At 44.2% G+C, this 20297-nt stretch overlaps 1 protein-coding gene across 2 annotated transcripts in view; it reads left to right on the top strand.

Annotated features, from left to right (window-relative positions):
* The window catches only part of LRRC36 (leucine rich repeat containing 36), a 668251-nt gene that overhangs the window by 21495 nt on the left and 626459 nt on the right, over window positions 1-20297 (top strand). For both annotated transcript variants that reach the window (XM_033941089.1, XM_033941088.1), the window contains exon 2: window positions 15986-16113. In XM_033941089.1, the coding sequence (XP_033796980.1) occupies window positions 15986-16113 (128 nt within the window). The remainder of the gene's footprint in view (window positions 1-15985; window positions 16114-20297) is intronic.

Genomic DNA, 20297 nt, shown 5'->3' with positions numbered 1-20297 from the left:
GAAGGAGGCACTGGGGGCATAGGAAGGGGGCACAGGGACACTAAGGACATAGGAAGGAGGCACTGGGGGCACAGGAAGGAGGCACTGGGGCTCTAAGGACATAGGAAGGAGGCACTGGGGACACTAAGGACATAGGAAGGGGCACTAAGGACATAGGAAGGAGGCACTGGGGGCATAAGAAGGAGGCATTGGGGCACTAAGGACATAGGAAGGGGCACCAAGGACATAGGAAGGAGGCAATGGGGCACCAAGGACATAGGAGGGAAGCACAATGCACAAAAAGAAAATTTGCAAGGATTCAGCAGCTGGCAGCTGCGGGAGAGCTGTTTCCTCCTGCAGCATCAGACACCCCCCCCCCCCCCGCCGCACCTCCCGGGTCATCTGGCCCCTCTCTCAAATTTAAGAACCCATTGTGGCCCACGGGTCAAAAAGTTTTCCCACCCCTGTTCTAGGGTATATATATTCAGGGCTTATCCCAGGACAAGCAGGCAGCTATTCTCACATATGGGTGACGTCATCGACGGAGCCCGGATGCAGAAGCCTCGCAAGCAGACTTGCTTGTTGAAACTAGAAGTTTCGAGTCGACCGCACCGCTCATGTGCAAGTGCCTTCCTGCCCAGATAGCTAGCAGAGAAGCCAACCAGGGTATGTGGGTGGGTTGTGAGAATAGCTGCCTGCTGGTCCTGGATAACACCTGTTACGGTAAGTAACTGTGCTTTATCCCAGGACAAGCAGGCAACCTATTCTCACATATGGGTGCCTTCCCGCCCAGCGTAGGGCGTGTCTCCTCAGTTCTCAGTTTTCCGCGGAGCCGAGAAGTCCGTCTTTGACTCTCTGCGTTTAACTTTTCACTTTGTGCCTTCTCTACACTGCGGTTTGTGTTTTTTTCTTCACGAATCGCTATTATTTTACTTTATTTTCTTTATTTCTCTCTAAAAAAAAAAATTTTTTTGTTTCTTCAGTTCGGCTGCTCGGCCGCAACCTAGAGGCTTCGATTTTGCAGCGGCTAATTTTTCTCCTATGTCCCTGCCAGCAACAGGCTTTAAGAAGTGTAGCCAGTGCCAACATGCGATTTCTCTCACAGACCCACACCGTTGGTGCCTCAAGTGCCTTGGGCCAGACCATCAACCGAAGTCGTGCGAGCGCTGTGCTACTCTTCAACCTCGAGCCCTTAAACGTCATCGAATTTTGGTCCAGAAGCTCTTCGGGATGGATTCCTCCCCCGATCCCTCGACTTCAAAGGTGGCCTCGACCTCACCTTTGACCGAGACTCGTCCTGCTTCTACTCCTTCGACCTTGAGCCTCATCAGACCTTCTTCATTTGCCACGGCTCTCTCCTTGACGACTCTTGCTGTATCTTCCCCTGTATCCTCAGGTCAGATAGCTCAGCAGAAGGTTCCAGCAGTGGTGCTTAAGGTGCTGAAGACTTCCAAGTCAAAGCACATTTCCACCGTTTCTGTGGAACCTCCAGCCAAAGCAGGTGGTCCGGTTTCAGACGTGGATCCATCCTTGCCGGCTTTTTTCCAGACCATGTTAGAGAAGCAGTTCATTTAGTTCCTTACTAATATGGGACCGAAGCTTTTTCCTCTTATCCAGCCTGGGCATTCTGCAGACTCCCGCGAGGTTGAGCCTCTTCCTTTACCTCGGTCTGTGATTACACACTCTTTGCAGGGAGCAGAGTCTCTGCGAGTGTCTGGTCTGGCATCTCAGCACGTCACGCAAGGAGCAGAAGCTTTGCTAGTGCCTCTGCAGGAATCCTCACACTCTATCCAAGGAGCAGAGTCTTTGGAAGTGTATCGAGGTTCCTCCACCAAGCCTCCGGAGCTTCGATCTACAGCCTCCAGTCCTATCCATTCGTTGGTAGCATCGGCTGCTTCAGTCTCCGAGGCAAAGTCTCCTCGATCTTCAAGATCTGCTTCCACGCACCATTCTCAACGACGATTGAGACCTTCATCGAGGCATACTTCCAGACATAGTTCTTCTTCTAAAGAACGTCCTTCTTCAACTAAGCCTCGATCTACTCCTACTTCTACGAGACCGCCGACCCCTCGATCGAGGTTTCCCCTTGCAGCGGTTTCAATTGCTTCGTCCAAGTCTCCATACTCTTATGATGCATATTTTCCGGCCGAAGCATCATCTTTGACCCAGGCTGCCTCAACGACCTCGAGCCCTTCTCGAGGCAAAGCATTGGCAGATCAGCTATCTTTTTCATCTTTTCTTCATCAGATGGCTGTTGACTTGGATGTTCAATTAGATACTGGCTCCAAATACTCTAAGGAGTATCTGGAGGTTATGCATCTTCCTCAACCTCCGGCAGAATCACTTAAGTTTCCTCTTCATAAGCTTTTGTCTCAGACTTTTGGCAGATGCCTGGAGACTCCTTATACCATTCCAGCTGCTGTAGGCAAATTGGACTCTAGGTATAAAACTGTTCACCGCAAAGGATTCGATAACTCACAGTTATCTCACCATTCCCTGCTTGTGGAGTCATCTTTAAAGAGGTCTCATCCTTCCAAGGTTTATGCCACCATTCCTTCTGGAAGGGAAGGGAAAACTGTGAACAAATTCGGATGTCACATCTATCAAAATGCCATGATGTCCTCTAAAGTCCTTAATTATAATTTTCATTTTGTCACCTGTTTTGAGTTCCTCATTACTCTTTTGCCTAAATTTTTGAGTTATTTGGATACTCAAAAACATTTTGAATTTCAAGAAGTCATCGCTTCTCTATCACAACTCAGATTACATCTCCTTCAATCATATTATGATGCCTTTGAGTTGTTGGCCAGAGCTGCTGTGTGTTCTGTAGCCATGCGCCGTCTTGCCTGGCTTCGTACTATTGACATGGATCCTAATCTCCAGGACCGTTTGGCTAATATTCCTTGTGTAGGCAATGACCTCTTTGATGAATCTATCGAGGCAGCCACCAAGAAATTGTCTGACCATGAGAAATCCTTTGCTTCCATTGTAAGACCTAAGCCGAAGCCAGCTCCTGCCAAACCTTCACGCACTCCTCCTATCTATCAGAGGTGTTTTGCTTCGAGGACGGCCCCTTATAATCGCCCTCCTCCTAAGAAACAGCTGCCTCAGAAGCAACAAAAATCTCAACCTTCTGCTGCACCTAAGGCTACTCAGCCTTTTTGACTGTTTAAGACAGAGCATAACCTCCACTGTTCTGACTCTGAATTCTTATCTCGCTATAGGAGGTCGTCTCCATCATTTTTATCACCGATGGACGACAATTACATCCGACCTCTGGGTACTAACCATCATCAAGGAAGGATACTCTCTTCGTTTTACTCAGGTTCCACCAGAGCTTCCTACAAGAGAGTATCCTTCCAATCCATCCCAGACCGCCCTTCTTCTTCGGGAAGCTCAAGCTCTGCTTCGTCTTCATGCTATTGAACCAGTTCCTTTGGAACAGCAGAACAGGGGGTTTTACTCCGTTACTTCCTTGTTCCGAAGAAGACGGGCAATCTGTGGCCCATTCTGGATCTCAGGGCTCTCAACCAATTTTTGGTCAAAGAAAAATTTTGAATGTTGTCCCTGGCATCCCTTTATCCCCTTCTCGAGAAGAACGACTGGTTATGCTCTCTGGGCCTCAAGGAGGCCTACACTCATATTCCCATCCATCCGGCCTCTCGTAAATATCTCAGATTTTGGGTGGGGAATCTGCAATATCAGTTCAGAGTGCTGCCCTTCGGCCTGGCTTCATCTCCCAGAGTGTTCACCAAGTGCCTGGTAGTGGTAGCAGCAGCTCTAAGGAACCATGGTCTTCAGGTATTTCCCTACCTCGACAACTGGCTCATCAAAGATTCAACATCTCAGGGGGTTATTGTAGCGACCCAATGGACTACCTGGTTCCTACAAAGTTTGGGATTCGAGATCAACTTTCCCAAATCCCAACTTCAGCACTCACAGAATCTACAATTCATTGGAGCTGTTCTGGATACTGTCCAACTCAGAGCATTCCTTCCACAACAACATCTGGAAGCTCTTCTTCAACTCTTCCATACAGTGTCTTCCTGCTCTTCCATCTCAGTGAGACACATGATGGTACTCCTAGGTCACATGGCCTCCACAGTACACATGATTCCTTTTGCCAGATTTCACCTCAGAATTCCTCAGTGGACCCTGGAATCTCAATGGATGCAGGGTTACGACTCACTTTCTCAACACAACTGTCACTCCTTCATTGAAGCAGTTTCTCCGTTGGTGGATGCTCTCTTCCAATCTCTCCAGAGGCTTGCTTTTTCAAACCCCCCCCCCCATCAGAAAGTCCTCACAACAGATTCTTCAACCTACGCTTGGGGCGCGCTTCTCGATGGTCTTCGTACACAAGGCCGCTGGACCAGTACGGATCGTCGGTGTCATATCAATCTGTTGGAACTCAGAGCGATCCTTAAGGTTCTCAACTCTTTTCAACATCTTCTTCATGACCAGGCAGTCCTCATTCGGACGGAAAACCAAGTTGCCATGTATTATGTCAACAAACAGGGAGGGATGAGATCTGCCTCCCTTTGTCAAGAAGCTCTGAAGGTTTGGGACTGGGCAATCCGCCACAACACTTTCTTCAAAGCTGTCTACATACAAGGGGTGAAGAATTGGCAGACAACTTGAGTCATCTTCTGCAACCTCACGAATGGACACTCCATTCCTTGCCTCTTCATCACATTTTCTCTCAATGGGGAACACCTCAGATAGACCTCTTTGCAGCTCCCCACAACTACAAACTGCCTCAGTTCTGCTCCAGGATATACTCTCCTCATCGCCTCAAGGCTGATGCTTTTCTTCTGGAATGGACGAATCTCTTCCTCTATGCATTCCCTCCATTCCCTCTCATTCTCAAGACTCTGGTCAAGTTGAAGAACGATCACGCCACCATGATTCTGATTGCTCCTCGGTGGCCGAGACAACCTTGGTACTCCCTTCTACTTCAACTCAGCAGCAGGGAGCTAGACCTTCTACTAGTTTTTCCATCTCTGCTTACACAGAGTCAAGGATCTGTTCTTCATCCCAACCTGCAATCTCTACACCTGACAGCTTGGTACCTCTCAACATTTAAACACTCAATTAGGATCATAACTCAATTTCAATTATATTTTGAATATTTATATTTTGATTTAGATTATTTAAATTATAAGCTATAGTGGCTTTTAATTTCATTTTGAATGATGTAGGTTTGATGATTTAATTATTCTATATACTCAATAGGTTATCTCCCCTCTATCTATTTGCTAAAAACTACTTTGGTCAGAGTTCACCTCAGTGCTATTAGTGCTTTCCACAATCCTGTCAACAATAAATCTCTGGCCTCATCTTTTTGTTTCTAGGTTTATGAAAAGACTTTTCAATTCTAAACCTCCACTCAAGCCACATCCAGGTGTCTGAGAACTTAATATAGTTCTAGCCACTCTGATGAAACCATCATCAGAACTAATGGCGTCTACTCACCTCATGTTTCTCACTTGGAAAGTGGTCTTAATTTCTCTCACTTCTGCCTGTAGAGTGGGTCAACTCCAAGCATTGGTGTTGGACCAACTGTTCACAGTATTCCATCATGATAAAGTAGTTCTCCGCATCCATCTTAAATTCCTTCCGAAAGTGGTCACAGAATTTCATCTCAATCCATTGTGAAACCAGGATATTTAGGGAGACCCGGTAGAAAGATTCCAATAATGGTAAAAGAAAGCCAGGAAGGTTTAAAAGAAAGGCAGAGTAAAAGACTCAAATTTTCTCTATCTTCTCAGTAGCCTGTAGTTGCAAGAAAAAACACACAATTTGACGTGTTTGTATGCAAATGCTAGAAGCCTAAAAAATAAAATAGGAGAGTTAGAGTATATAGCACTGAATGTTGAGATAGATATAATAGGCATCGGAGACCTGGTGGAAGGAGGACTATCAATGTGACACTGTTTACCTGGGTACAAATTATATCTCAAGGATAGAGTAGATCAAATTGGAGAGGGGATTGCGCTATATGTTAAAGACAGAATTGAATTAAATAAATAAACATTCTGCATGACATAGATAGCAGTGTGGAATCCTTATGAACAGAAATTCCATGTGTGAAGGGAAGGAGTATAAAGGTTGGGTTGTACTACCGTCCACCAATCAATTACTACGGCAACAAAATCTGCAGCTCCAACAACCAAAGTAACACCTTGTTCAATATCTGGCGTTCCATATCCTCTAAACACGACTCCTCCTCATTTCCCTCCTCTCCATCTGCTAATGATCTAGCAACATTCTTCAATGAAAAAGTAACCACCCTACGATGCTCCTTTCCCCCAACCCCTGCCTACAACTCTCTGGTGCTTACTACCTCCACCCCTAATCTAAACGAGGCTAACCATATCCTAGCCGATAGATCCTGGACTGCCTTTGAGCCCGTTTCCGACTCCCAAGTCTCTAAACTTTGCCTCAAACTAAAATCTTGCAACTGCACATTGGATCCTTTCCCTTCCTACTTATACGAGAACATTCCAGCACAGGCCATTTCATCACTCACCAAACTCTTAAACTCCGCCCTGCTCTCAGGCCTATTTTCGACCAAAATGGGACACATCTCCCTATCCCCTCTCTTGAAAAAAGCTGATCTGGACCCCTCCACCCCTCCACCCCTTCCAGCTACCGCCCAATAGCCAACATTCCACTTCTGACCAAAATGCTGGAATCCATCATAGCCACCCAACTCTCATCCTACCTTGAGAGATTCTCCATTCTCCTACCCTTCCAACATGGATTCAGACCCAACTATAGCACTGAATCTCTTTTATCCTCTTTAATTTCAAAGGTCCAACTACTCCACGCCTGCAACAAGTTCGCTGTCCTTCTTCAATTCGACCTCTCTGCTGCTTTCGACATTGTCCACCACGACATTCTAATCCTCCAACTTTCCGATATTGGCATAAACTCCACAGTCCTAGATTGGTTCTCAAAATTCTTGCGCTCCCGCTCCTACTTCGTCAACATGAATGGCACCTCATCCTCTCCTTGGAAACCGCTCTGCGGAGTCCCCCAGGGTTCACCTCTATCCCCGATTCTTTTCAATGTCTATATGTCCTCCCTGAAACTCCTCCAACTTTCTACCACTGCGACACTCTACACCGACGCCGACGACATCCTTGTCCTTCTCGAAACTGACTCGAATCTCACCAACCTCTCTGAAAACATCTCAACCTGCATAACTAATCTCCAATCCTGGGCTCTCTCCGTTCAGATGAAACTAAATGAGACCAAAACAAAACTTCTCTGGCTTGGCCCAAAATTGGATCACCTACCCTCCTTCATCCCTCTTTCCTCGGGCTCCAATCTACAGCTTGAGCACTCTAGCAAAGTTCTGGGAATCACCATTGACTCTACATTGTCCTTTAACGACCACATCAACTCCCTAGTAAAAAAATGCTTTTTCAATCTTCATATGTTAAGGAAAATCAGATCCTGCTTTCACCAGCATCATTTTGCTGTCCTTGTCCAATCCATCATTCTCTCCAGACTTGACTACTGCAATTCCATCTACCTAAGCCTAACAAAGAAAAATCTTACCAGACTCCAACGGATTCAGAACACCGCAGCTAAACTAATCTTCACAAAAGGCAAATTCGACCATGTCTCCCCGCTTCTATCTAAGCTTCACTGGCTCCCAGTCTTCCTCAGGGTTCGTTACAAATGTGCCTGTCTTACCTTCAAATCTCTTCACGGCATCCTTCCCCCCCTCTTTCCTTTATCTTGGCTCTCGAACACTCATTCCACCAGATCCACTCAGAAATTCAAACTATCCTTCCCTTCTCTAAATGGCATCTCTCATACAGGAAAGCTCGGAACATCCCTCCTCTTTAGGATCACCGAGCTATGGAACAGCTTTACTGCCCACCTCCGGTGTACGACCTCCCTCCAACACTTCAGAAAACATCTGAAAACCTGGCTTTTCGCCAAAATGTAACTTCCCCCTCCCTTCCCCCCTCACCTTCCTACTTACCAAACCCTCCTCCCTTCCATTGGAGTTCCTTTCTTTGTTTTTAATTCCTGTAAACCGTGTCGAGCTCCACTTCTGTGGAGATGACGCGGTATATAAACTTAAGGCTTAGTTTAGTTTAGTTTAGTTTAGAAGTGTCAGAACCAAATGGATACACAAAATTCACTTCTTCAAACACATATACTAGATGAGATGTTTATACCACGCCTCAGAGACCGAGTATTAAAGCAAAATTTGCAAAATACTTAATTCGGTTCTAGTCTCAATCATTGGCAAGTGGTAAATTTGAGTATATTCATACTTTCATTATTATTATTAAATATCTCAATTTTTCTTTACATTAAATTGTTATCAAAAAGATTTTTTTGAACAGATGTATTAACATCTTTAACACCAAATACTATGAGAAATATAAAAGATAGTGCATAAGTTCAAAGAAAAAGCACTTATCTTAAAAGATGTTCACACTGTTTTAATCCCAACGGGGCCACCGTTTCACCTGAAGTGGCTTCATCAGGGGAACGACGTGGACAGTGTCTGTAATAAGTAACAAAAGTCACAATTTATCATTAGTATAGTATTTGAATACAAGCAAATACTTAGGCTTTAAATTTAATGTGTTAAATTTGTTAGCAAACTTACGGAACCGGCGTTGACTTCAACATATATTTCTCAAAAGATGGCGTCGGTGAAAACCAACGCTGAGCTATTTAAAGAGCTCATTAATCAGCTGTCGGTACAGCGTTAGAAAACGTCAAAAAACGTCAATACGTAATGACGTACACAAAGCTGACACTGCAGGAAAATTTTTTTTGCACTTTTCCTGCAGTGTCAGCTTTGTGTACGTCATTACGTATTGACGTTTTTTGACGTTTTCTAACGCTGTACCGACAGCTGATTAATGAGCTCTTTAAATAGCTCAGCGTTGGTTTTCACCGACGCCATCTTTTGAGAAATATATGTTGAAGTCAACGCCGGTTCCGTAAGTTTGCTAACAAATTTAACACATTAAATTTAAAGCCTAAGTATTTGCTTGTATTCAAATACTATACTAATGATAAATTGTGACTTTTGTTACTTATTACAGACACTGTCCACGTCGTTCCCCTGATGAAGCCACTTCAGGTGAAACGGTGGCCCCGTTGGGATTAAAACAGTGTGAACATCTTTTAAGATAAGTGCTTTTTCTTTGAACTTATGCACTATCTTTTATATTTCTCATAGTATTTGGTGTTAAAGATGTTAATACATCTGTTCAAAAAAATCTTTTTGATAACAATTTAATGTAAAGAAAAATTGAGATATTTAATAATAATAATGAAAGTATGAATATACTCAAATTTACCACTTGCCAATGATTGAGACTAGAACCGAATTAAGTATTTTGCAAATTTTGCTTTAATACTCGGTCTCTGAGGCGTGGTATAAACATCTCATCTAGTATATGTGTTTGAAGAAGTGAATTTTGTGTATCCATTTGTACTACCGTCCCCCAGGACAAAATGAGCAGACAGATGAAGAAATGTTTTCAGAGATTAGGAATGCTGGAGAAATGGGCAACCATATAATAATGGGTGATTTCAATTACATGCTGGACATACCTTACAGACAGGCAGGAACTCCACAACTCAATATATCTTATTATCAAAATTAGAGGAGCACCCAAAAAATTTTGGAGAAAAAAGACCTTAGTTAAAAGGGCTTTATGGGTCCCCATGATAGAGGTGGGCAGCGTGCTCCAGAGAAGGGTTGCACAGACAGACAGACTACACTCTGAGCATTCAAGAAAAAAAGCAAAACTCTTTAGTTAAATAGTAGTGCAGAGCCTGTTTCTTCACAGGCTCCTATAATTTTGTGTTCTTCAAAGAAAACAAGTAGGCTTTTCCCAAACACAAGTCCTGTTCTCCGTAGGACTTGACATGCCCCAAACAGTCTTTATTTTAGGTGCAGGAAACGGGCAGCATTTAGTACCAGGTCTTAGGCACTAGAACAAAGGCAGGTTTTTAAATGCAGTAGAGTCTTACCTCCTACAAACTCTGCCAAGCCCTTCCAACCAGCTTCTCTAGCTCCTAGGTTCCCTCTAGCATACCTCTCCTCCTGGGTCTGGCTTGGCCCTTTAAGTTCACCTGAGTCACTTCCTGGTTTCCTAGTTTTCTCCCCTCCCACCTAAAGGAAAACTTTTTCTCACTGCTGCTGTGGTTGTGAGACAATTTAGCCAGGAGGGGGAGTGCCGGGTTTTTGTGAGATTTATTCTGAGCCTGAGCAGCAGTGTCAAGCCGGGGAAGTGGCAGGGTTTCATAAATTCTGTCACATACCCTCCCCCTCAGCTCAGGTATGTCTGGGTAAGTGTGTGCTCCATGGGTCTCCACTGCTCGAGACAAAAAAAATCTGCATTTATGTGTTCTCGGTCTGGCTGATGTCTTATGTCAAATTTAAAGGCTTGTAGCCTTATAAACCATCTCATTATCCTGGCATTGGAGTCTTTATGGCGTGCTAACCACTGAAGAGGTGCATGGCCAGTGACCAACAGGAAATGCCTTCCCAGGAGATAGTATTGTAATGTCTCTAAGGCCCATTTAACGGCCAAGGCTTCTTTCTCAATAGTGGCATAATGCTTCTCCCTCTGAAAGAGTTTTCGGCTGATGAAGGCTGATGGATGTTCTTCCCCATTTATTTCTTGTGAGAGAACTGCCCCCAGGTCAACTTCAGAGGACTACAAAGGGCCGGTTAAATTAGGGTTGATGAGGACAGATTCTGAGCAAATATCCGCCTTAAGTATCTGGAATGCTTTTTCTAGCTCAGGGGTCCACTGGACTGTATCAGGAGTTCTTTTCTGCAGCAACCTGGTCAGGGGTTCGGCCTTTTCCGCAAAGTCGGGTATAAATCTTCGATAGTACCCTACTAAGCCTAAAAAGGCACGAATCTGTTTCTTTGTTTGAGGTCTTGGAGTATGGTTGATGGCATCCACTTTTTGCAGTTGGGGTTTGACCTGGCCTCGGCCTACTACATATCCTAAGTATTGGACTTCTTGGCCCCTAGGAAGTACTTTTTGGGGTTGATGGTTAGACCAGCTTTTCTTAAGCTGTACAGAACAGCTTCAACTTGAAATAAGTGCGACCTCCAGTTGTCATCAAGGTAGGCGGCTGCGAATCCTTGATGGGCTTTCAATAAATTATGTACCAAGCATTGAAATGTACTTTGGGCCCCATGAAGGCCAAAAGGGAGGACTGTAAATTGGAACAGGCCCTGAAAAGACAGTCTTCTCTTTGGCATCTGGCGAAAGGGGTACCTGCCAGTACCTCTTAGTTAGATCCAATGTAGAAATGAACTGAGCCTTTCCTATTCGTTCTATCAGTTCATCTACCCTAAGGTTAGGGTAGGTATCAAATTTGGACACTGCATTTACCCTTCGGAAATCAGTGCAGAACTTATATTGCCGTCGGGCTTAGGTACCAGCACTATTGGAGAGAACCAATTGCTCGTAGACTCTTCAATAACTCCCAGTTGTAACATCTCTGCAACCTCCTTCGCCACTGCCTGTTGTCGTGACTTGGGGATCCGGTAGGGACATTGTTGTACTACCACCCCGGGCTCTTTGACGATCTCGTGAGTGGCCAAATGGATTTGACCACGTGTGGTGGAGAATACATCTTGGTTCTGATACACCAGTTGCTGCAGATCCTTCCTCTGGTCGGGGTGAAGTTGATTTGCAAATGGTACTTGGGCAGAGTTGGGTACTACCTGGCTCTCTGAGCCAAAATCATCCAGTTGGACTAATGCTGATGTAACTGGGATCCATTTTTTTAACAAATTGACATGAAATACTTTGGTCTTGTCCTGTCTGTTCGTCTGAGCTACTTAATAATTCACTGGACCCGTCTGGTATACAACTTCGTAATGGCCTTGCCATTTACACAGAAGTTTACTCTCTGAAGAGGGCAGGAGGACTAAAATTTTATCCCCAGGCTGGAAGACTCTCGGCACGGCCCTAGTAGAATAGGCTCGTGCTTGTCTCTGCTGGACTTCTTCCAAACATAGTTTAACAGTTTTCCCCACTTTCCTCAACTGCTCTTGCATCATGAGTATAAACTCAGCCAAATTCCTTCCCTGAATTGGCTCTTCCTCCCAGGACTTCTGGACCACATCCAGAATTCTGCAGGGCCTCCTTCCATATAGTAGCTCAAACGGGGAGGACTCTGTCAAACTCTGGGGTACCTCCCGGACAGCAAACATCACATAGGGGAGTAGGGTGTCCCAGGTTTTTCCATCCTTTGAAACAAATTTATTGAGCATCTGTTTAAGAGTTTTGTTAAACCTCTCCAGTAAGCCATTGATTTGGGGATGATAAACTGAGGTTCACAGGGTGTTCACTTTCAGAAGGGCGCATAACTGCTTCATTGTCCTAGAAATGAAAGAAGTGCCTTAGTCCGTTAGTATTTCTTTGGGGATACCCATGCGGGCAAGCATTTCCCACAAGGCCCTTGCTTCTGTTATGATCTTCATATTGCGTAGAGGAATAGCCTCTGGATATCTGGTGGCATAGTCCAGTATAACGAGAATGTATTTGTTGCCCTGGGTGATACGCTCCAGGGGTCCAACAAAGTCCATGGCAATCCTCTCGAAAGGTACATCGACTAAGGGCACAGGCACAAGAGGAGCTGGTGAAACCCGGACAGAATTGCTCACATGACAGGTTGGGCATGACTGCCAGAAGAGGTCTACCTGTTTATAAATGCCACGCCAGTAGAACCGGGTTAGAATACGTTCATGGGTCTTATCCTTTCCTAGATGACCCCCTAACATATGACTGTGGGCCATCTGTAAAACTTTATTTCTAAAAGGTTGTGGCACCAGCAGTTGTTCTATTTCTTTTCCTGCCAGGGGTCCCTGTACACCAGATCCTATTTAATAATAAAATAAGGAGTGGCTGGTTTACCTGAGGTTTGGGGTCCCACGGGATTCCCATCTTTGGCCACCACCCAGGCTCTAACCTCTCGAAAGGACTCATCTTTTGCCTGGGCCCTTTTGAATCCCTCTGAAGTCCCCTCCTCATTCTCATTAAGGGGAGCATCCCCTAGGTCCTTTTCTGCTGATACCTCACTCCTGGGGTCAGGGATCAGGTCCACAGCTGCTCCCAGGGCTCTGGAACTCAGTCCTTTTAACTGCCACAGCCTCTGGCTGGATGCTACCCTCCTCTTCTGAGTCACAAAGAGGTCTGGATCCTCCCAGGGAAAAGTCTCAGTGAAAGTCTCTTCCTTATTGTGGAGGGGACCCGCTGATACCTGAGTCCAGGCAACCCCCAATTTCGGGAAGTCTCTTTCCAATACTACAGGATATGGTATCCAGGGCAAAACGGCTGCTTCCACCTGAGCTGGCCCAACTGGAGTTGTGAGGTGTATTTGGGCCTTGGGATACTGGCGACTATCACCATCTACACATGTTAATCCCACCATTTTAGCATAGTCTATCTGAGAGTGGTCCAGCTCTGCCAAAACCTCCAGCACCGGCCTCAATTGTATGGTAAATCAAAAGGAGTACTTAGCTACACGTTCAGACGTCAACGGTGTTCACATTGAGTTACAAATCTTCTTCAGCTTCGTGCAGCACCTCCTCTTCTAGAACCTGACAGGGAATCCCCGTTTCGCTATAAATAGCTGCATCAAGGGTAGCATATAGAAACACGAGCCAGTACTACTGTGAGCATACAAGCCACACAGATTTCACTACTGAAAATGGCGCCCTGGCTTCCAGATTCCGAGACAGAGATTTAAATTGTATAGAGAACCTTCCCCTTGTAGACACTCTCCTAAGGATTAGAGTACAGAGAAACCCTCCCTCTTTCTGATGACAGTTTATAGGAGGGAATATCCATAGTTACTATATCATCAATAAAAAGCAGACCACTCCACTCGGTTATTGAGACTCTTCGGGTTACTAGTATCTATCTGAAACACCAATCTTTGCTCTCTCTGGCATAAGAACCTCTGCCAGTTACCTCTTACATTACAGTACATTTCAAAGAGCTGAAGTCATGCTGCTGTTGTTTACAATGAGCTACCAGTGGTTCTTCCATTCTGTTCGTCTAAAGGCATGACTTATGCTCATGTAATCTTAGTTTAAACGATCTAGAAGTTTGCCCCACATATAGCAGGGCACAGGGGCATTGCACACAATAAATAACCCCACTTGATCTGCATTTAGTAAAAGATTGTAATTCATACTTTTCATGATTAACAGGATGTTCAAATGTTGGACCTTCAAGCATTAGCTGGCACATAAAGCAACTGCCACACTGATAGTGATCTTTTAACTCTACAGTTGATGGCAACTCCATGCTGGGTAAGCAATTAGGACTCAGCATATCACTCAAATTGGTGTTTCGTTCGAACGAGAATAAGAAGGTGGAGTTTTCAAAAAAGGAAGTGCTTTTAATATTGCAAAGTGTGGGTGAATAGCTCGTAGACATGAGGAAAGGCTGGAGAATCTGGTTATAAAGAAAACTACCTCCCTTTGTTCATAATGGGATCTGTACTTCAGCAGGTTATCTCTGTGGTTAAAGAGCGCTTGTTTACGGGCTTTCCCCACTATTCCTGAGGGATAACCTCTAGATATTAATTAATGTGCCAGAACAGCTGATTTCTCCTTTTTTACTTCTGTGGAATTACAGATTCTACGATACCACAGAAATTGTGCAAAGGGGATGTTATTCTTCATGTGTCGGGGGTGCATGCTATCATACACCAGTAAGGTGTTGCGGTCTGTCTCTTTAGTATATACCATTGTCCAAAACTCATGATCAGCCTTCTCTATTCGTATATCTAAGAAATTCACTGCCTTACTATCATACTTCATGTCAAACTGAATATTTGCATGACATCCATTCAAATAAGTGGCGAACTTTAGTTGTATTGCAAATCAGCGCATAGCTCTTGGCTTGTTCTTTGTTTCAGACTCTTCAAGACTGAAAATTATTTCCGCAATACTAACTACCTGTTAGCTATTGATTGGACCCTTGAAAAAGGCTTATCAGCCAAAACACAACCTGTGTCGAGTCACGGCAGTCTTTTATACATTGATGTAGACTTCTTTTACCATTGTTGAAAGAAATAAAAGAAAGTCAAGAACATTGTATTCCTCCACAGTTTGTTTTCTTTTGCATTGCCCTTTCTTCTGTGAAACATTGGGTCTTCTTGTTTTTGTGCTTCACAGTTATTTGGGGACAGCAGGTAGACAATCTCACATCCCTTCCACCTCCCTTGGTTGGCTTCTTAGCTTGCTTACAGAACTAAGGAACCACGAGCCTACGTCGGGCGTGAAGGCACTTGCGCATGCGCGGTGCGGGAAATTTCTTAAAACTTAGTGACAGTTCACTTTTAACACTGTCTGTAACAGGCTCCGTGGATGGCGTCACCCACATGTGAGAATATTTACCTGTTGTCCCCAGATAACACCTGTTACAGTAAGTAACTGTGCTTAAAAACAATAATTCTGGGATTTGAAGCTCCTGTATGTTTGTCGGGTGCTTCTTTGGTACTTGCAGGTTACTAATGATTTCTGGAAGTCCAACCAATGTTATGTTCTATTTTCTGGCTCTAAGAAAGGGGCTGTGGACTTAAGGTGTCACTGCCAAGATGGATTAGAGAGTCGATTGTTTCAGCATAAGTTATGACACATTGCAAGCCTCCAGTAGCATTTAAACTGCATTCTATGAGAATGGTGGCAACCTCTTGGGTGGAGTTGTGGTATTTTTCTTTGGAGGAGATTTTGTGGGCAGCAACTTGGTCTTCTCAACACATATTCTCTAAACATTATTGTTGGATGTGGCAGTGCGGGCGGATGCCATTTTTGGAGAGTCAGTCCTGTCGGGGGTGCTTTTTTGGTCCCTTCCAACATAAGGAATGCTTTATTACATCCCACATGTCTCTGGATTCATCTGCTGCTGACACTAAGACATAATTTTTCCTTATACATTCCAACATTTTTGAAAAACAACTGATCTCTTTTCAGACATGGTGGAATATCTCTCATTACAAGGATCTTATGCAAAGAAAATTGTGTCCCTGGAAGATGCCTTTAAAACTTTTAAAAATCTTCAGTCATTAGATCTATCCAGAAATTTGCTGACTAGCCTACAGGTAAGATCCTTTCTATGTATCATAAAAGTTTTTACAGATTTTACAGACCTATCAATAGAAGACAATTTCAAGGCACTTAGATTAAGTAACATAAGAACATAAGCAATGCCTCTGCTGGGTCAGACCTGAGGTCCATCGCGCCCAGCAGTCCGCTCACGCGGCGGCCCAACAGGTCCAGGACCTGTGTAGTAAACCTCTATCTATACCCTTCTATCCCCTTTTCCAGCAGGAAATTGTCCAATCCTTTCTTAAACCCCGATACTGTTCCCTGCCCTATAACGTCCTCTGGAAGCGCGTTCCAGGTGTCGACCACACGTTGGGTAAAGAAGAACTTCCTAGCATTCGTTTTGAATCTGTCCCCTTTCAACTTTTCCGAATGCCCTCTTGTTTTTTTATTTTCTGAAAGTTTGAAGAATCTGTCCCTCTCTACTCTCTCTATGCCTTTCATAATCTTGTAAGTCTCTATCATATCCCCTCTAAGTCTCCTCTTCTCCAGGGAAAAGAGACCCAGGTTCTCCAATCTCTCAGCGTATGAAAGATTTTCCATCCCCTTAATCAGTCGTGTCGCTCTCCTCTGAACTCTCTCGAGTAACGCCATATCCTTCTTAAGGTACGGCGACCAATACTGGACGCAGTACTCAAGTTGCGGACGCACCATTGCCCGGTACAGCGGCAGGATAACTTCTTTCGTTCTGGTTGTAATACCCTTCTTGATTATACCTAGCATTCTATTCGCTCTCTTAGCAGCCGCTGCACACTGTGCTGTCGGCTTCATTGTCATGTCCACCATTACCCCCAAGTCCCTTTCCTGGGTACTCTCAGTCAATAATATCCCTCCCATCGTATATTTGTGCCTCGGGTTTCTGTTTCCCACATGCAATACTTTGCACTTCTCAACATTGAACTTCATCTGCCATCTCTCAGCCCAATCCCCTAGTTTGTCCAAGTCCCTTTGCAATTCTTCGCATTCCTCCTTCGTCCGAGCTGCATTAAATAGTTTGGTGTCGTCAGCAAATTTTATTATCTCGCACTTCGTTCCTGTTTCTAGATCATTTATGAATATATTAAAAAGCAGCGGCCCGAGCACCGAGCCCTGCGGAACACCACTCGTGACCTTCCTCCAGTCCGAGTAATGGCCCTTCACTCCTACCCTCTGTTTCCTTCCCTCTAACCAGTTTCTGATCCATCTATGCACGTCTCCGTCCACCCCATGGTTCTTCAGTTTCCGGAGTAGACGTTCATGAGGCACCTTGTCAAAGGCTTTCTGGAAATCTAGGTATATGATGTCTATGGGGTCTCCTCTGTCCATCTGTTTGTTAATTCCCTCGAAGAAGTGCAATAAGTTAGTCAGGCACGATCTTCCCCTGCAGAAACCATGTTGGCTGGATATCAGAAGTTCGTTTTTTTCAAAATGTTCATCGATGTTTTCTTTTATCAGTGCCTCCGCCATTTTCCCCGGAACCGAGGTCAGACTCACCGGTCTATAGTTCCCCGGGTCACCTCTTGATCCCTTTTTAAAGATGGGCGTAACGTAGGCTATCTTCCAATCCTCCGGGATCACACCTGTTTTCAGAGATAGGTTGCAAATTTGCTGTAGTAGCTCCGCTATTTCCTCCTTTAGTTCCTTCAGAACCCTTGGATGGATTCCATCCGGACCTGGGGATTTGTCGGTTTTTAGTTTTTCTATCTGCCTGTACACATCATCGAGGCTCACTTCCATGGATGTTAACTTTTGTGCTGGATTTCCATTGAAGATTTGTTCGGGTTCCGGTATGTTGGTTGTGTCTTCGCTTGTAAATACAGACGAAAAGAACATATTAAGTCTTTCCGCGACCTCTTTCTCTTCCTTCACCGCTCCCTTCCGGTCTCCGTCGTCCAGCGGTCCCACCTCCTCCCTAGCCGGCTGTTTGCCTTTAACATATCTAAAGGATGGTTTGAAATTTCGTGCTTCCCTGGCTAGTCTCTCTTCATACTCTCTTTTGGCTTTTCGAACCACACGGTGACATTCTTTTTGATACTTCCTGTGCTCTTTCAAGTTTCCCTCAGATTTGTCCTTTTTCCATTTTCTGAATGAATTTTTCTTATTGCCTATCGCTTCCTTCACTATTTTAGTTATCCACGCCGGGTCTTTTGTTCGACTCTTGTTGCACCCTTTTCTGAATCTGGGGATATACAGATTTTGTGCCTCGTTCACCGTGTCCTTGAAAGTAATACGAGTATGTTACTTTCCTAATCACTAAAATCTCTAGACAAGGTAACTTATAGCATAATATAAAATAATATAACGAGAGAAACAGTATAGCTTCTGTCTCTGTGCAGCCAAAAAATGTTACCTAAACAGAGGGGGTATTTCCATGTGCAAGATATCTTAAGTTTGAATCCCTATGAAGGAAGTGAAGGAACTGAGAAAGGGGTGCAAGACTGAGAAGCATCTATGAGGGCGAGAGATACTTTGATGAAATGCTTCATGTGGCATCAAAGAAGAGGCCATGCTGATGGAGGACAGCTGGATTCAGGTTACAGGACCGTGCAGGATCAATTCTATGATTCCACTTGCCCTTGAACTGAAGAACCAGTACACAGCCCTGGAAGAAGAGAAGATGAGAGCATCCTAGGGAGAGGAAGGCCAAAGCTTGAAATCACCAAAGTTGCTGAATCCATCACATTAGCAGGCAAAATATAGTGGTGGTTGATGATTCCCTTCTGATGGGTACAAACTTCAGAAATATCCATTTGCAGACCAGACAAGATGTCCAAGGAAGTGTGCTGTCTGCATGGTGCCAAAATTCAAGATGTTATGGAGAGCTTGCCAGCACTCATCAAGCCTAATGACTATTCTAGTGCAGTAGGTATGTCATTCTGGATGAGAAGATTATATCTCAGTGCTTTTGGGCCTTGTAGAAGGAATCCACTCCAAATTTTGAATCCCTTCTACTTCACAGAGGGCTCTGCTGCCCCGTACAGCTTTTTCCTTCTGCACACAAGCCAGAGGGAGTGTTTCTGATCTGCTCTGCTTATTTCTTTATTTTTCAGTATTTTCCAAGTTTTACAGAGTGAATGTGGCAGCAAGGGAGGACTCTGCCTTTGGATCCTCAGTGTTACAAGCGGGCGCAATGATCCCACCCTAGATTTCTGGAACTGCGTTTGTACGTCCTGCTCATCCAGAATGACACACCTATTGAACTAGAAAAAGAGATTAGGTTCTTTCCTTGTTAATATCTTTTCTAGTAGATAGGTGTGTCATTCTGGACCCCCGCCCTGTCATTTGTTTCCTGTGCCTGCCTACTGTCTCACTCAAAATGTTCTTATCCAAACCTCACAGAACGGATGCCAGTCAGACCTTAAGTTTATGAAGAGTAGTCTACTACTAGGATGCTTTGGGGTATTATTTGAGCTCCATTAATGTTTCTGTTTGGCATGCTTGTTACGCTGTTTTGATTGTTAATTGTTTAATATGCTTGTTATAATTTCAGAATGGGGTTATTGCTTGCTTTGGAACGCTATGAAGTAGGAGGGATTCAAAACCTGGAATGGATTCCTTCTGCAAGGCTTGTGAGCACTGGGATATAACATGCCTGTCCAGAATGACACACCTATCTACTAGAAAAGGTATTAGCAAGGTAAGAACCTAATCTCTTTTTATCTGATGCTGCTCATCCATGTTGGCACTAACAATACTTCTAGGTACCCCTCCAAAAGTGATTTCTTGGTTCTGGGAGAAAAGGTGATGCAGTGAGGTGTACAGGTGATATTCTCATTGATCCTCCCAACAAGGGCAAAGGCCAAGGCAGAGAGTAGGTAGGAAAGCAAAGATGCAATTGGAAGAAAAAATAACTGACATGGTAAAATGGGGGGACAAGACATTTTTTAGATATGTTAGTGTTAGGAAGAAGTGAAAAAGTAGCATTATTTTCAGATTTAAGATGCATTGTTTTTGGAACAGTCATCAATTGATTCGGAAGAGATACTGGTGCCGGTATTTATGGAAGCAAGAACAGCGTTGGATTTTGAGTTGGAATTGGCGAGTCCCCATGGCTTAAATACATAAATAGAGTGGCCAGCCTCTTTTTAATGGACCTTTGTGTTAGTATACAGTCATGTGAAAAATTAGGACACCTCATGAAATAATCAGTTCTTTCTTAAGAAATGTTCACATATCGATGTCAAATCTTTTTTTTTTTAAA

This window comes from Geotrypetes seraphini, chromosome 4 (assembly GCF_902459505.1).
Source record: "Geotrypetes seraphini chromosome 4, aGeoSer1.1, whole genome shotgun sequence".
Lineage (NCBI taxonomy): Eukaryota > Metazoa > Chordata > Amphibia > Gymnophiona > Dermophiidae > Geotrypetes > Geotrypetes seraphini.
The sequence above is the reverse complement of the archived record's forward strand: the minus strand, read 5'-3'. Positions and strand labels throughout refer to the sequence as shown.